A 20,530-nucleotide genomic window follows, 5' to 3' on the forward strand; every position below is an offset into this window, starting at 1 on the left:
CCTTTAATTTCTCACTTTGTTTATGTTTGAAGATATACAGAGCTACAAGGGGATAAGAACTTATTCTTTATATTTTATTCATCTCTCATTGTGTCAACTCGGTATCTTGTTATCATTGCTATATTGAAGGGCATTTGGGCAAATGAATGACAAAATGTCAATTTTTGCAATGTTTATTTTTGTGTCTTAAAAGACAAAAATCAATGTGTTCACTCATGCACGAAACTTTCCTTTGTAGTGACCTACCAGGCTGATAGCCAATTAAACAATCTTTAATATCGTATATGACACGATGATTTTGATTGAAATCTGCTATGAAAAATATGTGCTTGAAAAAATGTTTACTTTCTTCTTCTTTTTTTGTGAGTGTATAGCTTATACATGACGTAAGTTTCATTGAAAATTTTAATTCCATTAATGAGAATGATTGAGAACGTCATACTGACGTCACGGTTGACTGATAACAATGATACATTAGAACTGTTGTCTTTAGGACATGATACATAGATGACATAAGTTTCAAGTTGATATTCGAAGTACTTTTTCAGTTAACCTCTGTACAAGATTTGAGGAGAAATAAAAATAAGGAAGAGGAAGAAATCATTACACATAGGAAAGGTGATCCGAGAGGATATAATGTTTCATAAAGAACCCTTTGAGTGGTTCACATTATACAAGCATGTTTTTAGAGGACCTCTCAATTTTTTTCCCCTCTAAACATAACTATGCATTTTGAAAGTATGCATGGATATCTTTATTAATTTGTTAACTATCATTTATCCTTTGCACAGTTGAATGAATTCTTATGATATAACAATAATAGGAAGTAATTCCTGATTTATTCTGAGTTATTTTTTGTTGAAAAAAAAGAAGAATGAAAATAAATGAATTGAATTGCATTGAATGTTTATGACATCCGTTTGTTCTTCTATGTTTGTGAATAAGTTACGTACCTTGCGGTGGGCAGGACCCACTTTGAAGGGAAATGTCATCTATGGCAATGTCTCCTGTGTAGCTGCTTCCGCGTATACCTTCCATTATGATGTTGAATAACTGGTAGTAGCTGTACACATCCAACTGGAGAATTGGAAGTTTGAAAACGTGTCCTTGAGGTTCTTCATGAAGTATTTAAGGGGTGTAATTGAATGTAGTCGGAACAAGTTTCTCGAGACATCACACATACTCATACAGAAACTATGAGTGCATACCTGGATGAGAGTTCGCCCGTCATACCGAAAAGGGGTGGATATTACATTGAGAGGTCAAAAAGCATTACATTTAGGGTTGACATGACATGTATTATGTACATGATAGGGTTGTCTCCGGTTATCAAGGTGTATTACATTCAGGATTGTTATTACATTAAGCATTAAAATGTAGTACATTTAGAATTGGTATTGCACTTAGGGTAAAGGAGTACTACATTTAGGATTAAGATGTATTACATTTAGAGTGGATATTACATTCAGGGTGGTTATTACATTTAGGGTTGACATGTATTACATTTATGGTTATCTCCGGTTATAACATTTAGTTTTCAAATTATCATTTTAAAATCATTCTTAGTTATGTATTAGTTTAGTTTTGAAATTACTGTTAATTATATTTAGGGTTGGTATAACATCTAAGGTTAATGTATATTACATTTAGGGTCGTCATAACATTAAGCGTAAAATGTATTACATTTATGGTCGTCATCATATTTAGCGTAAAAAATTATTACATTTAGGGTCGTCATTACAATTAGCGTTAAAATGTGTTACACTTGCTATAGGTTTGTTATTACATTTAGGGTCGCTTTTAAATTTAGGTTAAGATGTACTACATTTAGGGTGAATATTTAATTTAGAGTTAAAAGTTATCACATTTAGGGTTATTATTACATTTTTATGGTTAAGGTGTTTTACAATGAGGTTTGTCATAACATTTAGGGGTGATAAAACTGTGAGTGCCCACCTGGATGAGAATTCGTCCCATATAGCCAATTCGTTACGTGTCACGTTTAATTTCTTTCATAAGCAAGGGGCGTTAGCTTATTAGCAGAGTAACCCTAGATCTTCAGGCACACGTTACAATTCAAACAAAATACCTAAAAACTTTAAGAACTTCATTTATGCAATGTCATATCACACGATATTCTCTGATATCCGCTTTACCGCTATGCGAGCAGGGGATGTTTCATAAAACTGTTCTTAAAATTACGAAGGACTTAAGAACGACTTGAACACGTTCTGACGTTATACTTATCAGAATTTTAATAATTCAGCACACACACACAAAAAAAAATCACTAGTTGTTCTTAAATCGTTCGTAACTTTAAGAACAGCTTCATGAAACACCCCGGAACCGTTAATTTCAAGGATGTTGATACCAAATTTTCATTCACTTCATGTATATCAAATTGACAGTTGCCGATAAGCCATAGTTTCAGAAAGATGACAGCCCGTCGTCGAAACTGTCATAGGTAAATACAACTTTTGGCTTTGTCTATAAAGAACTCTTTATTCAAAAATTACATCATTCCTAGTTATTTGGTCAAAGTTCATATGGTGGGCAGCAACATTATCACCGCTCGAACAGTCTTTATTTGGTATATGTGCTAGGGTTAACCTTTTTGCTCTCCTGGTCTTTGTCTTGGATAGCTCATCCAAGATGATGAAATGATATTGGTTATTAAGGGATATTTAGTATTCCGGAAAAAAAAACCGAAAAATAAAAACACAGTTGACAAAGCGGAATTATTTCACCTAGTAAGTAATGTGGCATGCGACTTTTTTTTTGTGATGCACCGTCAACAGTTGTAGTTAAAGCAAAAAAGGTGTGTGATTGTTTACACAATCCGTTCAACTGTCATGTCGATGTTATAAATACCCCCCTAAAAAAAAAAAAAAAAACGAATTAACGAGACTAGATATTTGAATGAAAACAACTATGTCATAACTTACTCTTGCTTCATTCCACATGTCACCCTGTTCTCCGTACAGTGTGTACAACATGACCGTAGAATTTGCCATTGCGTCCGCCATCTTCACATTCAGTGTACTGATCGTGTCACCGTACATATGATACCAGAAGTTCAGACAATAAGTTTGGTTAGTGTTGGCAGAAAAGTAGGCGGGGCTCTTTAGACGGGCAATATCTCCATAGGAACGCGGAGAAGAAGTTTCAATGTACATGTAACTTCCATCTGTATGTGGAAATAGGAGCAGAGATGAATGTCTTCGTAAATAACTCTACACACATTGTTTATATTAATTTCATAGATTTGGATTGAAAAAATAAAGTAAGATTACGTACAGGGTTATGGCAGTCGAAATTGGTGGGGGTTGAACAATATCTCACGAAGCCTGCCAGAGAACAAGTAAGTGTCTCATATTCTGAATTTCCAAAAGAACCTCAAATGTACGTTAATTTTGAATACACCCTCCCATTGCACATAGACTGACTATGAAGTCACACTGGCAGAGGCCGCGTGCAGAGGCCGCGTGCTCATTATACTATATTTTATTTTCCTTGATACTATAATGACTTTACGATATCTCACGTGAATAAGTATGGAGGCACACTTCAAATCATCTGATGGGTAGGTGAAGAGGTACATTATTTAGGGTGTTTAAACTTATATACCATTGGAAGTCACCAGATATTGTACAAGCGGTGTCTAGATGCTATTTTCAGCACTTAGAAAGTCATACGCACACATTGTAATGAGAATTTTGTGAATCATTTGAATTCATCTTTAGCTGAGTAAAGCTGTACTAGGCATTCTTGATATTCCGGTACATTCTAATGTAGACAGCGTATTAAACAGAACCACCTCCATATGACTGGTATATATATTCATACATAGTAATGCTCAAACACACACACACACACACACACACACACACATATATATATATATATATATACATATATATATATATATATATATATATATACAAGATCTTTCCTTTCATGTTTATTTTAATGTATATGATATAAATTAACATAAACATGAAAGAGACATCTGAACTTATTTCATAGTTCTAAAGACGAAAAAGTACACGTAAGACGATGAAAGTTGGAGTACGAAAACGTTCGGAAGTTATTCTGTTTGTATACAATAAACATCTTTTTTTTTTTTTACTTTTCATAGTCTCACAGACTTTTTGACCACAAGAGAAAACTAAATGTACTAAGCAGAGCAATCATCATGGAATGCGATACCAATGCTCAACCTACGGAAAGACAAACCAAGATAGCTTACAGCCAGTGGTATGGTCCCCACTTGGTCCGGTATCTAACGATGGGGTACTTCCGTTATTACGTGACCAGTCGAAGTCATCATCCGTCTCTTGCACCCATCCACAGACACCGTATTCAAAGTCACAGTCGATGTCTTGGCCTGGGTCAAAATAATAGCGAGATAAAGAAAGAATAAGTGTCGTCTTTGAAAACTATGATTATATCAAACTGACCGTAACGGTTAGACCAGAAAGGAAGTCTTTGAGGCTTCCTTGCCATTGCTGAGAACGTGTTCTCTAACTGTTGAGATCCACGGTTTGATTCCACCTTGCCACTGGGCAAGACACTCTACCCTCATTGCTTAGTTCTTCAGAGATACAAGTACTAGGAGCCGTCGATCACGTGGTAACTTTCTTAACTACAATGTAAGTGGTTTCTTGACTGGTCACGTCAAATAAGGTGCAACGAGCAGACAAACAAACTAACGAAGGAACTATACCAAAATGGGCCCGTTAAGAACCAGAAGTGTGCATTTAGTCAGTACAAAATCTCAACAAGCAACTCCAAGCAACGTGTATACCAAATGATCTCCCTCTTGCTGCACGTAAACTGGAAATTTTGAATACAACATCCATAAACACGGTAGCACTGTCTTTTTTCGAGTTCGAATTTCAACACAATGTCATGTCGTGTTGAAATAACTTTCCACTTGGTAGAATCATTCCTTGACGTCTAGGACATCCCCTCCATAGATATGCACGCGCGTGCGCGCGTACGCGTTCGTCGACTTTGTACCAATAATCCAAATGCTCCAAATGACCTGATACGTATGCAGAAAATTTTGAGCTTGACTTGAGCATGTTAAACTTTCAAAGCGCGTACGCGCACCTATGCGGTCTATAGATTTTAAAACATGAATGGATGATTTTTTTTTTCAAATGCACTCAGCAAAATAAGAAAGTAAACACTTTCTCAAGCTCATATTTCTCATAGAAAATTTGGCTGTGAAATGGGTCAACCTAGCCGAACTTGACTTTTTCATATTTTCTGAAAGAGCGGGTCTTCTTTTACATTATGTTAAAACTTGGTATCATAAAACGGGCAGGAAAGTGTGTTTTTTTAGCAGTTTATCTCGAACATTTTTGGCAGAATAGTGTGATTATGTGTGTCTTTAGAATCCTTTATTCATTTCTGAAAAACCTTGTCCACACTCTTCACTTTTAACTCTAATAACTTTTGAAAGGATAATGCTACTGCTTTGAAAGTTGGCATCAGTTATGGACAGAATGTGTTAATGAGGCATGTTTAATTTCAGTTTAATATGATAATCCCTTCATTGTTGTTACTCTGGTGGTTTACTTCCTGTTTTTTGTCCAATTCATCTCACAGCCAGCACGGTTTTGTAAAGATTAAGCGTTTGAATAGACACTGTACTTCACAGCCTCTTTTCTCTGTTCACACTTTTCCTGAGTTTGTGCTTTCTTTCCAATATTTAGATAGGTTAAAATAGTAATGCTTTATATACCATCTTAAAAGTAATTTACTTGGCTATCAACCTGGTAGGTCAATAAAAAGGCAAACTTTACGCTTGAGCGCACACATTATTTTTTCTCATCCAAAGCACAAAAGTTAAGACATCCTATTATCTAATGACTTTGTAGTCCACAAAGATAAAGAAAGGTAAAAAAAGAAAGGATACTAGAGAAAATTAAGAATCTTCTCTCAAATCCAAATTCAAATAGCATGGAAAAAGCAGTATTAACAAATATGGTAAAAATTTCAAATGTTATTTCAAATTAAGAAATTTGAAAATGATATTCAATTCTTGAATTTGTCTCATGAATCTTTAAATTCCTCAATCAAAATAATGAAATAAAACAGTCAGTCCATTTTAATATGCTTGTGGCTTAATACTCCCCGTGTCATTTCAAGTTAGATTCGACAGAAAACTTTTATTTTCTCCTTTAATTTCTCACTTTGTTTATGTTTGAAGATATACAGAGCTACAAGGGGATAAGAACTTATTCTTTATATTTTATTCATCTCTCATTGTGTCAAATCGGTATCTTGTTATCATTGCTATGTTGGAGGGCATTTGGGCAAATGAATGACAAAATGTCAATTTTTGCAATGTTTACTTTTGTGTCTTAAAAGACAAAAATCAATGTGTTCACTCATGCACGAAACTTTCCTTTGTAGTGACCTACCAGGCTGATAGCCAATTAAATAATCAAAGCGGAGGAGGAGAAGGAGGGAGAGGAGGGAGTTCTATAAGAATCCGCACAGGTTCACAAAGAGGTTGTTTGAGGAAGGGGTTTCAGGAAGTTTAGAGGTGTCGAAGGAAGAGCTCGAGAGGCATCTGAAGGCCACATACTGTGATGGGAGGAGAGAGGAGCCTTTTACTGGGGTGGCAGGGCTATTGAGGCCACAGGAGCCAGAGGTCAGCTTTGACTTGAGTGAGTTGAAGTTGTGGGAGGTTGAAGCCGTGGTTAAAAAGGCCCGAGCTGGTAGTGCAGCTGGGCAGAATGGCTTGTCCTACAAGCTGTTCAAGTACTGTCCTCGTGTCCGAAGGGTGCTGTGGCGGATCCTAAGGGTGCTATGGCGGGAGCGGATTGTTCCAGTCAGCTGGTGTGTGGCAGAAGGGGTATATATCCCAAAGGAGAGGGATGCCAAAGGCATTGGCCAGTTTAGGCCGATTTCGCTTCTCAACGTGGATGGTAAGATCCTCTTTAGTGTCTTAGCGAGGCGGTTGTCAGAATTTGTCATGAAGAACAAGTTTGTGGGCACCTCTATACAGAAGGCAGGATTCCCGGGTTTCCCTGGGTGCACGGAGCATGTCCAGATGATTTGGGAGTCAATCCAGAGGTGCAAACATGAGAAGGAGGATGTGGATGTCATCTGGTTGGATCTTGCAAATGCATATGGATCAGTTCCTCACAGGTATCTCAGCTTTGCTCTTGAGTTTTTCTGGGTCCCTAGGGTGATCCGCGAGATGGTGCAGAGCTACTACAGCCAGTTCAGGATGAGATTCACGACCCAGACTGACACAACAGAATGGCAAACGCTAGAAATTGGCATCCCCATGGGGTGTCCAGTCTCGCCGCTGCTGTTTGTCCTTGGGATGGAAGTGTTAACCCGGTGTGTGGCCCCGAGAATTGAAGGGTTGATGCTGGCTGCGGATGTGGTTGTGCCTTCGATTAGGGCTTTCATGGATGATCTCACAATCGTGTCTGGCAACGAGACCCAGGTCAAAGATGGCCTCCATAGGTTAGAGGAGTTGGTGGCCTGGACACGGATGAAGTTCAAGGCCAAGAAGAGCCGCTCAGTGTCAGTGCGGAAGGGGAAGGTGGTCGCAAGGAGATTTCAGATTGGGGGAGAAGATATCCCTCAGGTCACTGAGCAGGGTGTAAAGAGCCTTGGGCGGTGGTATGAGGGCAAGTTGAATGACAGGCACCGAGGAGTTCAAATCTATGAGAAAGTGGTGGAGTGGTTGAAGAGGGTGGACAGGACACTCATCCCTGGGAATGCGAAGGTGTGGTGCTGCCAGTTTGGCTTGCTACCACGGATCATGTGGCAACTGCAGGTGTACGAGGTGGCAGTGTCCAGGGTTGGGAGGATGCAGCAGAAGATGAACTCGTACTACCGGAAGTGGTTAGGCGTTCCAAGAATGCTTACAGATCTGGCATTCTTTTGCAGATCAGGCAGGTTGCAATTGCCTATGACGTCAGTGGTGGAGGAGTTTAAAGCTGGCAAGGTTAGGCTAGTGATGATGATGAGGGAGTCAAAGGACCAGGCAATAGCAGGAGTTAGGCCACCGATCCGCACAGGGAGGAAGTGGAGGGCGGAGGAGGCTGCGGACGAGGCAGTGGCAATGGCAAAGTGGAAGGAGATGCAGGGTGCGGTTCAGGTGGGTCGGAAAGGGGTCGGGTTTCATCAGGGTGTTAGATGGTACAGCAAGCAAGGTAGGAAGGGTAGGAGGGAGTTGGTGGTGGAGGCGGTTAAGGAGAAGGAGGAGGAGTATCGCTTTGCCAAGGCTGTACAGCAGGGAGTGCAGGGAGCATGGACTCGATGGGAAGGGGTGGAGCAGAGGAAGGTGTCATGGAATGACCTTTGGTCAATGTCCTCTGGAGCTGTGCGCTTCATGATCAGTTCCACCTTTGATGTTTTGCCATCTCCAGTAAATCTTCAGAGATGGGGCATTGTGGAGGATGGTGGATGCAGGGTTTGCAACAAGGCGAAGGGCTCACTAGAGCACATTTTGTCAGCATGTGGAGGTCTATTACAGGCCTATACATGGAGGCATAACCAGGTGTTGAAGGAGATGGCGGAGGTGGCGAGGGTGGCAGTGGAGGCAAGGAAGAAGAATGGGCCTCCTAGGGTGAGGGGAATCCGGTTTGTGAAGGAGGGAGTGAGATGCAGTGTGAGAAGGAAGGGTCAGAGGGATGATGGTGGGGGGATCTTAGCAGCGGGGGATGATTGGGAGGTGCGGGTGGATGAGGGAAACCGTACAGTGCCAGAGGAGGTGGTAGTAACTGCCCTTCGGCCGGACATGGTGCTGGTGGCTAGGTCTGTGCACAGGTTACAATGGTGGAGCTGACTGTGCCATGGGAGACAAGTATGGATGAGGCAAGGGAAAGAAAGCTGGATAGGTATGCTGAGTTGAGGGAGGAGTGTGAGAAAAGGGGGTGGAGAGCGGAGGTGCATACTGTGGAGGTGGGGTGCAGGGGATATGCTGGACGATCGGAAAGGAGGTGGGTCAGAGGGATGGGAATAGGTGGTAGGGACGGGGAAAGGTGGATCAGGAGAATTTGTGGGGCAGCAGAGACAGGATCTGCATGGATAGTAGGGAAGGCCTGGGGGGGGGGGGGTGGTGGGAATAGGGGGTGTAGAGAGAGTGTGTCTGGAGTGAGGAGAGGTGATTGATGTCAAGCGTTTTCCTTTTTTTGTCTTGTTTTGTGATGTTTTGCTTTGTTTTGTTTTGTTTTGTTTTGTTCTTCTTTGAAATGCCATGGGGGTGCTGTCAAGGGGATCCTAACGCAGCACCGGCCAGCCAGGGGGAGGTGTACAGCACTTAAATGGCCGAAACACTGGTGATCCCTGGTGTGATGCTGACGACCCATGGCATTTGCGGAGTTAACATCCTTCCGTTTATTATCTGTTAATATCGTATATGACACGATGATTTTGATTGAAATCTGCTATGAAAAATATGTGCTTGAAAAAGTGTTTACTTTCTTCTTCTTTTTTTTTGTGAGTGTATAGCTTATACATGACGTAAGTTTCATTGAAAATTTTAATTCCATTAATGAGAATGATTGAGAACGTGATTCAGATAATAAAGTCATACTGATGTCACGGTTGACTGATGACAATGATACATTAGAACTGTTGTCTTTAGGACATGATACATAGATGACATAAGTTTCAAGTTGATACTCAAAGTACTTTTTCAGTTAACCTCTGTACAAGATTTGAGGAGAAATAAAAATGAATAAGGAAGAGGAAGAAATCATTACACATAGGAAAGGTGATCCGAGAGGATATGTTTCATAAAGAACCCTTTGAGTGGTTCACATTATACAAGCATGCTTTTAGAGGACCTCTCAATTTTTCCCCTCTAAACATAACTATGCATTTTGAAAGTATGCATGGATATCTTTATTAATTTGTTAACTATCATTTATCCTTTGCACAGTTGAATGAATTCTTATGATATAACAATAATAGGAAGTAATTCCTGATTTATTCTGAGTTATTTTTTGTTGAAAAAAAAAGAAGAATGAAAATAAATGAATTGAATTGCATTGAATGTTTATGACATCCGTTTGTTCTTCTATGTTTGTGAATAAGTTACGTACCTTGCGGCGGGCAGGACCCACTTTGAAGGGAAATGTCATCTATGGCAATGTCTCCTGTGTAGCTGCTTCCGCGTATACCTTCCATTATGATGTTGAATAACTGGTAGTAGCTGTACACATCCAACTGGAGAATTGGAAGTTTGAAAACGTATCCTTGAGGTTCTTCGTGAAGTAAGGGGTGTAATTGAATGTAGTCGGAACAAGTTTCTCGAGACATCACACATACTCATACAGAAACTATATGAGTGCATACCTGGATGAGAGTTCGCCCGTCATACCGAAAAGGGGTGGATATTACATTGAGAGGTCAAAAAGCATTACATTTAGGGTTGACATGACATGTATTATGTACATGATAGGGTTGTCTCCGGTTATCAAGGTGTATTACATTCAGGATTGTTATTACATTTAACATTAAAATGTAGTACATTTAGGATTGGTATTGCACTTAGGGTAAAGGAGTACTACATTTAGGATTAAGATGTATTACATTTAGGGTGGGTATTACATTCAGGGTGGTTATTACATTTAGGATCGTCATTACAATTAGCGTTAAAATGTATTACACTTGCTATAGGTTTGTTATTACATTTAGGGTCGCTTTTACATTTAGGGTTAAGATGTATTACATTTAAGGTGAATATTTAATTTAGAGTTATAAGTTATTACATTTAGGGTTAAAATGTATTACATTTAGGATTATTAGTACATTCTTAGGGTTAAGGTGTTTTACATTGAGGTTTGTCATAACATTTAGGGGTGAAAAAACTGTGAGTGCCCACCTGGATGAGAATTCGTCCCATATAGCCAATTCGTTTCGTGTCACGTTTAATTTCTTTCATAAGCAAGGGGCGTTAGCTTATTAGCAGAGTAACCCTAGATCTTCAGGCACACGTTACAATTCAAACAAAATACCTAAAAACTTTAAGAACTTCATTTATGCAATGTCATATTACATGATATTCTCTGATATCCGCTTTACCGCTATGCGAGCAGGGGATGTTTCATAAAACTGTTCTTAAAATTACGAAGGACTTAAGAACGACTTGAACACGTTCTGATGTTATACTTATCAGAATTTCAATAATTCAGCACACATACACACAAAAAATACCTAGTCGTTCTTAAATCGTTCGTAACTTTAAGAACAGCTTCATGAAACACCCCGGAACCGTTAATTTCAAGGATGTTGATACCAAATTTTCATTCACTTCATGTATATCAAATTGACAGTTGCCGATAAGCCATCGTTTCAGAAAGATGACAGCCCGTCGTCGAAACTGTCATAGGTAAATACAACTTTTGGCTTTGTCTATAAAGAACTCTTTATTTAAAAATTACATCATTCCTTGTTATTTGGTCAAAGTTCATATGGTGGGCAGCAACATTATCACCTCTCGAACAGTCTTTATTTGGTCTATGTGCTAGGGTTAACCTTTTTGCTCTCCTGGTCTTTGTCTTGGATAGCTCATCCAAGATGATGAAATGATATTGGTTCTTAAGGGATATTTAGTATTCCGGAAAAAAACACGAACAATAAAAACACAGTTGACAAAGCGGAATTATTTCACCTAGTAAGTAATGTGGCATGCGACTTTTTTTTTTGTGATGCACCGTCAACAGTTGTAGTTAAAGCAAAAAAGGTGTGTGATTGTTTACACAATCCGTTCAACTGTAATGTCGATGTTATAAATACCCCCCCCCCCAAAAAAAAAAAAACCGAATAAACGAGACTAGATATTTAAATGAAAACAACTACAACTATGTCATAACTTACTCTTGCTTCATTCCACATGTCACCCTGTTCTCCGTATAGTGTGTACAACATGACCGTAGAATTTGCCATTGCGTCAGCCATCTTCACATTCAGTGTACTGATCGTGTCACCGTACATATGATACCAGAAGTTCAGACAGTAAGTTTGGTAAGTGTTGGCAGAAAAGTAGGCGGGGCTCCTTAGACGGGCAATATCTCCATAGGAACGCGGAGAAGAAGTTTCAATGTACATGTAACTTCCATCTGTATGTGGAAATAGGAGCAGAGATGAATGTCTTCGTAAATAACTCTACACACATTGTTTATATTAATTTCATAGATTTGGATTGAAAAAATAAAGTAAGATTACGTACAGGGTTATGGCAGTCGAAATTGGTGGGGGTTGAACAATATCTAACGAAGCCTGGCAGAGAACAAGTAAGTGTCTCATATTCTGAATGTCCAAAGGAACCTCAAATGCACGTAAATTTTGAATAAACCCTCCCATTGCACATAGACTGACTATGAAGTCACACTGGCGGTACTCTATCTGTAGGAAATTTGACTACCTAAATTTCCTCCATGGAAAATTATAAATGAATACTTCTCAGCAAAAACCGAAATTAGGAAAGTATTAACAAAGTTGTACTGAGGATGGACATAATGAAGTGGGTGATATTCCGTTCTCTGTATTCATACTCATTGTTATGGGTAATGATGACTCTTTGCTATCTGAAAGTGAACCGGTGTTCAAACTAGTATGGAAGCGTACTTCACATCATCAAAATGAGATAACATGCATCATTTGGGGTTTCAAAGTTGTATAGTGCTGAAAAGGCAACAAACATCGTACAAGCAGTGTTTCGATGCTGTTTTCAACATTTCGAGACAGGAACAATGCAATCACAGGTCTTACTTGTTAACAGAACACACTGATTTTGGCACCAAAATGAGACATGAATCGTTGAAACTTAAAGGGACTTGTGAGGTCAAAGGAAGCATGTGTGTCATCACTGGAAGTCATTCTTTGTGCCAATAAGGCGCACATTCTATCTTTAAAACAATCTTTTCTTTATCTTTAAGTGAGTTAAACTGTGCTGGTCATTCTAGATATCTTGGAGTAATTCCTTATGTTGATACCGTACACACACGCCCAGGCCACTAGCACAATATTTTTATTAACACACAAACACACACAGAAACACACACACACACGCACATTTTTATACATACTAATTTCACCTATATTGATTTCATTATTCTACAAGATACACGTACGAATGATGTGGGGTCTTAATGCAAATTTTCGGAAATCATTATCTTTGCATAAAGGCTTTCATAGCAGTGCTTATCACTGCTGTTATACTCACACACTTTCGAAGTGCAATAGACAACAACACATTGCATCAAGAAGAGCATCCCTAGGGAGTGTGATACCAATGCTCAACCTACGGAAAGGTAAACCCAAATAGCTTACAGCCGGTGGTATGGTCCCCACTTGGTCCGGTATCATACGATGAGGTACTTCCGTTATTACGTGACCAGTCGAAGTCATCATCCGTCTCTTGCTCCCATCCGCAGACACCGTATTCAAAGTTACAGTCGATGTTTTGGGCTGATAGTTCAGAATGATAGCGAGATATAAGGAGCAATACGTGTCTCCGTTATAGACCAACAGAATGAACCATGATCTTTTAACTCTATTACAAAGCCCAAGCTATTTTGACCATTCCCATAGGCCCACGGGGTAAGAGGACATTGTGAACATAATTTCTTAATTACTCGATTTATCACTGTGATATCACATAGGTATAACAGCTCAATTCCTACGTACCTCTACTTTTGAACATTCTAAGGGTCATCCAATGGAGTGATATTCTACGCAATATACAAAATACATAGGACATTTGCTGAACTTGGTATTTCCTTTATATTTTCTGTAAGTGGGGAAATGACCAAAGAAAATGGGACTCCATCGGGATTCCAACCCGAGACCTCCGGATTGCTAGCTCGGTGCTCTACCAACTGAGGTATAGGAAGCCCTATAGTACAGTGTCTGTCCCAGAATACCTTACAGCAATTCTCAATCCTCGAATGGTCAGGAGCTATAGCAGTGTGTTTTGTGACACGCACATGGTGCCTCAGTGGACGGCCTGCCAACTTCGCATATTCTGCTCAAACGCACAAACCCGCCCAAACCGATCGATAAATCGCCTACTGCCGCAGTACAATGAAAGCGTTTCTTGCGCTTTTGATCCTCTCACATACAGCTTGCATTTTATGTGGTGATTGACTATCAAGCGGTGTTCCCTAATGGATTTGTGTGTAAATTCTTAGTTTCTGTCACTGTTTTGTGTGCAAAAGTCATGCCTTTACAGTAATGTAGCTACTGGTCATTCGAAAGAAAAATCAATCTTAGATTCGTCATACGATTTACATTAAAGCAAAGCTTGATATTCTGATTTTTCTCTACAACTTTGCTCACTATATGTTCAGCTTAACAGAAACATATAGAAGTTATATAGCTTTGAAAAACATAATGTTTTCTCAAAGCAGAAATACCTTAGTGTTTCAGAATAATGTGGCACACAGGGGTTTCCACCATGGCACATAAAGAGTTGAACCTGATATAAACCTGAAAGGATTATTCAACTTGGGGATAAATGCAAGGGATCACCAAAGTAATGCAGCTTTTTGAGTAGGGCCCTATGTCAAAAATGGGATTCTATCGGGATTCGAACCCGAGACTTCCAGATTGCTAGCCCTGTGCTCTACCGACTGAGCTATGACAAGCACTAGTACAGTATTCGTCCCAGAAACCCTTAATATTTTCTTTATAATTTGAAATATCAATGTGATATCTGACACATAAAAACATCAACTAAAACTCTTTGTGACCCTATACCTTTGAATTCCATTCAAATCCGGATAAGCCGGTGAAAAAAACAAACATTGTTTTCAAATCCGGATAAGCGGATGAAAAACATCGTTTACGATTGAAATTTCACTACATGGTTTTTATGCCATGAAGTACACCTATTAGTTTATCATTGTTAACTGAACATTAATGATTTAATGGATGAACCCTGTTGTCCGTTTATCACATTATTTTGCCTGGTAATGCTTACAAGTTACTTGAAGATTGTGTTATACACTTCAAGTACTTAGCAATGGAAAGAGGCGAGGCAAATTGTTCCGGAAGGATGATGTTATAAGCAGTATTAGAGCTCGGAAACAATTCTTCGTTGAGACTGCAACTGGACATTTAGCAAGTGTGAGATTAAACATAACTCTTGTGTAAATGAATAAAACCTCGATATTACTGATATCTGACATGGTCGTACTTTAAATTGTTATACCTTTTTCATTAAATATGCTATGACAATACTACCGATAGTGACGTTAAGTCCTTTATCTTTGTCGTCTTTCCACGGTGACAAATTAGATAAGACTAACATTTTGATTGAGTATAGCACAGGGAAATTGAAAAAAAAAATGAAGGAAACATTTCCAACGCACCCCCCCCCCCCCCCAAAAAAAAAAGAGAGAAGGGAAGTATCATCAAGTATGGAGACAGGGAGCGCAACATTTGTTGTTGTTGTTGTTTTTTCATTTCGTTGGCTCTGCTAAGGTGTTAACCCTTTATGCACCAATGATTCAAATTTGCACAAATTTCACACACATCTATGAATAGGAAATTAAGGTGGCACGTAACAGGTTATCTGTAATCACGAACAGAAGGGAAAAAAACATGTATTAACGAGATGTAGACCCAAAACTCATAAAAAATGTATATGTTTCATGATGTGTATGTTTATGTTTATGTGTATGTGTATGATTGTTTATCAGAAGAATATCAAATAAATATGCCATTCTACGATACATCCTGACTTGCGGACTTCCCCGCTCACCATTACTGATGTCACAAAAAACTCCAGCGTCCTCGCTGTGAGAGCAATCGTGCGAGCCAAATCCATTGTGCGCACATTGGTTGAGGTCAGTCTCGGAGCCAGAGCATGCGACCTCGTCCATCCAGATCGGCCCATTCCCTTGTCCGAAATAGGCCATTCTCGGTGCCGACGTGGCGCTGCTGTACCCGAGCATCTTGCAAATGACATTAGCGTCATTTATATCCCAGTTATCATCGCATACTGTTCCCCACTGGTTATTGACGAAAACTTCCACTCGACCTTCGCCGGACTGAGCTCCCATCAAACGAACTCCATCCACTCGTGGTGTTCCTATGGGAGTACAATTTGGGCATACAGAAGTAAAAGAAACTGTCTTTCCTTTTACTTCCTCATATCATATCAATATACTTCTATAATATTCGCATGACAAAAAGGACTAAACTTAGAATGTATAATCTTGGAACATTAAGGAAAGCTCGGATCTCCCCTATGATATGATTTGATTTGATTTGATTTGATTGGGTTTGATTTGATTACATTTTTTGGGTTCATGTATTATCATTGTACATGCTCATACATGAGTGGTGACATACATTATTCATAGACATAATGCACTGTTAGGCAAGTGTTTTTCTTCATTGCCTTTTCCATGTACAACAAAACGTAGTAGCAACACAATAAATAATACAGAAGGGCTAAAGCTTAAGCTTAGCTTTATTTGCATAATATAGGGGAGGGGTGACTTGGGTAGAGATAGTATAAAAGAAGGGAAAATGAAAGCAGATGTCTGTCTGGTTTCAATCAAGGTTTACACAAAGTTAGATCACCTGGATCACTGATTGCAGAGAGGCTTGGCAAAATGTTTGTCTACGAGATACAGGGGATAAAAGTTACAGGTTGCTTAATACCTGCCCGCTTTGAATTTGACCAGTGATACCGGTTGTCACATACAACAACCCAAAAACAAAAACAAACACACACACAAAAAAAACCAACCTAACCATGACTTTAAATCTGCTTGGATTGCTCGATAAGATATCTACAGTTCAATGAAGCTCAGGTAACAATCAATCGTCTCTGTGGTTGATCGTTACCATCCCATTTCTATCGCTTCATTTTGTACAAATTGCTTAGATTTCAAGAATATTATATTATTTACTGTACATCCTTGAATGTGTTATACTTGCTTGATACCATCACAAGCGGAGTGTTTGGTGAAGGGGAGTATGAAAAGCATAAAGTTAATTTGACAAACTCATGATCTCAGAAACGTGGGGTATGATATTATTTTCATATCTTGTGCACGTCGGGTTTCAATGAAATCTTCACAACTGTCTTCGCCTACGTTTACACTTTTCACTAATGCAAGTTATGACATGACAAGTACGCAAATTTGGAGGAAATTAACATTTACCGTTACCTCAGTTCAATTTAATTCAATTCAAATGAAATTTTATTCTAAAAAAATAAAAAAAAAACCACACGTTTATATTGTCGATGGTAGTTCGGGGAAAACATTTGTTCAGAACGATTGTGTTATTGGAAAAGAGAGGCCCACGTATAACAGCCAAACTTGTAGAAATGTGAGTATAAATCGGACTAACAATATAAAAATGCGTAAAGTAAACCACATAAAGACACAGAAATGACAAACTACAAGAGGCAAGAGGAAGGGAGAGGGCGATATAAGGAAAGGAAAGGAGGTAGGACATAAAGGAAGGAAAGACTAATTGTAAGGTAGGAGAGGTTCTCAGCACATGTACAACTATTGGCAGACACCACCCATTGGCTTGAGCAAGGTAACTGACTTTAAAAAAAAAATGCAAGTGTGATGACAAAGATGTAATCCAAATACAATGTACAATGAAAAAAAGAAACCCAACTAGAACTGTTTTTAATTTGTTCTTGAATACAACAACATTTGGCGCACATTTTGGATCATCATTCTGTGGATCTATAAAAGCTTGATCTTGTGTAAACAAGATTATTCTTAGCGAAGACGATGAGGAGAAAAGTTATGTGAATTTCATGGGATCGTCTTGTAGGGTTATTTTAAATACTGATAATTCTACAAGAAATGCATTAATATTCCCGGCAGGCATCGTTACAGTTTATCATTCCATTACATTGCTAATGATCAGATCGATCCATCGTTACATTGAAACTGCCGGCTACTGCACTGATACCCTACTACGATTAACATGAAAAAGATTAAAAACAACGTAAAATGACTCCTTTTATTCTAATTTAAATGAGATATTATTGTATTTTGACACATGATCAGTGTTAACCTTTATGATATTCCGTAATACACGACTCTAATCACACGACATTTTGATATTTCAAGGCCTTTATCCTTGCCTGTGGAAAAAAAAAAGAAATGTTGCTTTTGGAGTTGAACAGCACTTTCAACAATTTCTGAAAAATATTTTAATACCCTTTTTGTGTTTCTTATATTTCTCGAATGTTTAATCTCATATTTCAGAAAAAGAGCGTATTGATTGTTCCCGAGAATATGCTACTTGTATGCTGAAATAGTCTCCACACCAAGTAACAAATCTGCAACAGTGTAAACTACGTCTAAGTAAGATTTGCGTACAGCCGCGTCTACGGCGCGTTATTTGGTGCAGATCACACTAAAAGATACAGAATACACTGTAGAAGACGCGCATTGAATGACTACCCAGATAAGATGTCAGGCAAAAAAAAAAGGGGGGGGGGGGGCTCGAGTAGCAGATAATTTGTGACCGTGCACCACAAAACGAACAAAAAGTCGCACACACTGATTTTGTGTGAACACTGAAAATAGGTGAAATGGGTCAACCTAACTGATCTTGACTTTTTCATATTTTCTGAAAGAGCAAGTCTTCTTCTTATACATTATGCAAAAATTGGGGATCATGAAACGGGCAGGAAAGTGTGTTTTTTAGCAGTTAGTCTAGAGCATTTTGTGGTAGAATAGTGTGATAAGGTGTGTTTTTAGAGTCCCCTTTTCATTTCGTATAAACCTTGTACACACTCTTCACTTTCAACTCTAATAACTTTTGAAAGGATGATGCTACTGCTTTGAAAGTTAGCATCAATTATGAACAGAATGTGTCGATAAGGCACGCTTAATTTCAGTTTAATCTGATAATCTCTTTATTGTCGTTATTACTTTGGTGGTTTACATCTTGTTGTTTTGTCCCATTCGTTGCACAGCCAGCGCGGATTGGTAAAGATTTAGCGCTTGAATAGACACTGCACTTCAGAGCCTCTTTTCTCAGTTCACACTTTTCCTGTATTGTGTGTTTTCTTTCCAATATTTAGATAGGTTGGGAGTCCATTTGATTTGAGTTATACATCATTTTAAAGCTTAAAGTCTGTTCTTTTAGATTATGCTCTTATCTAAAATTTCATGTCTGACGACTTCCTGTGCATTTCGTGATGCAGGGTCACATTGATAAATGCATGGTGAGAGAGAGGGGAAAAGCTTTGAAATGATTATATGCAGTGACAAGAAGGAAGAACTAACAACTTTACCAGGAGTCGTAGAAACAGACAATCCGCCAGCTGGGGAAGACAAGAGTAAAAACAAAAGTTTCGTTCTGATAAGCTGTCCGTTCAAATGGCGAAATTTAAAATCATCAAACTACTCAAGTACAGTGCGTTTATAAAATTACATTAACCCGCTTATCGTTTTGTATCTCAAGTTCGAACATATTTATATAACAGTATATTACCCGTGATACATTACTTTTAGTGTTAACATTGCATGGTGGGAAAAAAATATTGTGAAACTATATATCTTTTGGCATGATTTTATCATGTTCAACATAGTTTTATCATTTATGGAGGTTAGATACGTAATTACATTCCAAAAAAAAAAAAAAATTGGCCTCTGGTCGAAACATTATTTTTTACTATGAAAATCCTGCCCAGTCAGAGAATCTTTCCCGAGGGTAAGAGTAATATATCATCACGCTGGTAATTTGCTAAATGTATCTCTAATTCGTCACTCGCATATTTTTCAGTGTATGAAATGGTGTCGCTTCCGCTCGTTGCATTGACGTAAATGACGTGTTTTTTCCACCAAGAGAAGACTGGTTAGGTTTTCACGCACCAAAGGAATGGATATCGTGCACCGCAGACCATGCATATACTATTGGCGCGTGATATGGTGTGAGTAAAAGAAATGAACTTGTGAACTTTATGAACTTCAAACAGTGATTAAATCCAACTTACTTTGCTGTTAGTCTTGAAATAATTTGTGAAGGATATAAAACAAAATGTGCCAGGCCAATGTTCGAGTCACCGGTTAAATTTCGGGGCTGCACCTCTCAGAACATAGCGCTGTCGAAGTCACCTCATGTACGTAGTTTTAACCAGAACCTCTCAGGCCTGGTACATTAAATGTGTGTATGATATACCTTTCAATATTGCACTTTGAAAAAAAAAAGTGATTGATATTTACAATAATTGGTCTGCACATTTTATCTATGATATGTAAAATACGCGGATGTATCACAAAGTTTGTTTAAAAAAAAAAGAAAAGAAAAGAGAGAAATACCGCATCCAAATTCGTCACTGCCGTCTGAGCAATCGCTCCATCCGTCGCATCTCCACGAAGCTGGTATACACTCATCATTGGAGCACTGGAATGAATTGCCATCGCAAATGGCTGTGTCGAGGACAGAGACACAATATATTATATATAAAAAACGACAATAATCAGATTTATAGCAGTTAACATCTTTGCTTTAAACGAGGCAATCGAGGAGCGTATATGTCTATTAAATT

General features: G+C 38.6%; 1 protein-coding gene across 1 annotated transcript in view; it reads right to left on the reverse strand.

Moving 5' to 3' along the window:
- The window catches only part of LOC139736246 (MAM and LDL-receptor class A domain-containing protein 1-like), a 63,769-nt gene that overhangs the window by 19,242 nt on the left and 23,997 nt on the right, over nt 1-20,530 (reverse strand). The window contains exons 11-19 of the mRNA XM_071646978.1: nt 20,301-20,411; nt 19,274-19,303; nt 15,752-16,081; nt 13,318-13,455; nt 11,863-12,104; nt 10,086-10,209; nt 4,250-4,387; nt 2,946-3,187; nt 954-1,077 (exon numbers count right to left, since the gene is read on the reverse strand). Coding sequence (XP_071503079.1) covers nt 954-1,077; nt 2,946-3,187; nt 4,250-4,387; nt 10,086-10,209; nt 11,863-12,104; nt 13,318-13,455; nt 15,752-16,081; nt 19,274-19,303; nt 20,301-20,411 — 1,479 coding nt within the window. The remainder of the gene's footprint in view (nt 1-953; nt 1,078-2,945; nt 3,188-4,249; nt 4,388-10,085; nt 10,210-11,862; nt 12,105-13,317; nt 13,456-15,751; nt 16,082-19,273; nt 19,304-20,300; nt 20,412-20,530) is intronic.

Source organism: Diadema antillarum, unplaced genomic scaffold, assembly GCF_040938485.1.
Source record: "Diadema antillarum isolate AM-2024a unplaced genomic scaffold, OU_Dant_1.0 seq00000634_RagTag, whole genome shotgun sequence".
Taxonomy (NCBI): Eukaryota; Metazoa; Echinodermata; class Echinoidea; order Diadematoida; family Diadematidae; genus Diadema; species Diadema antillarum.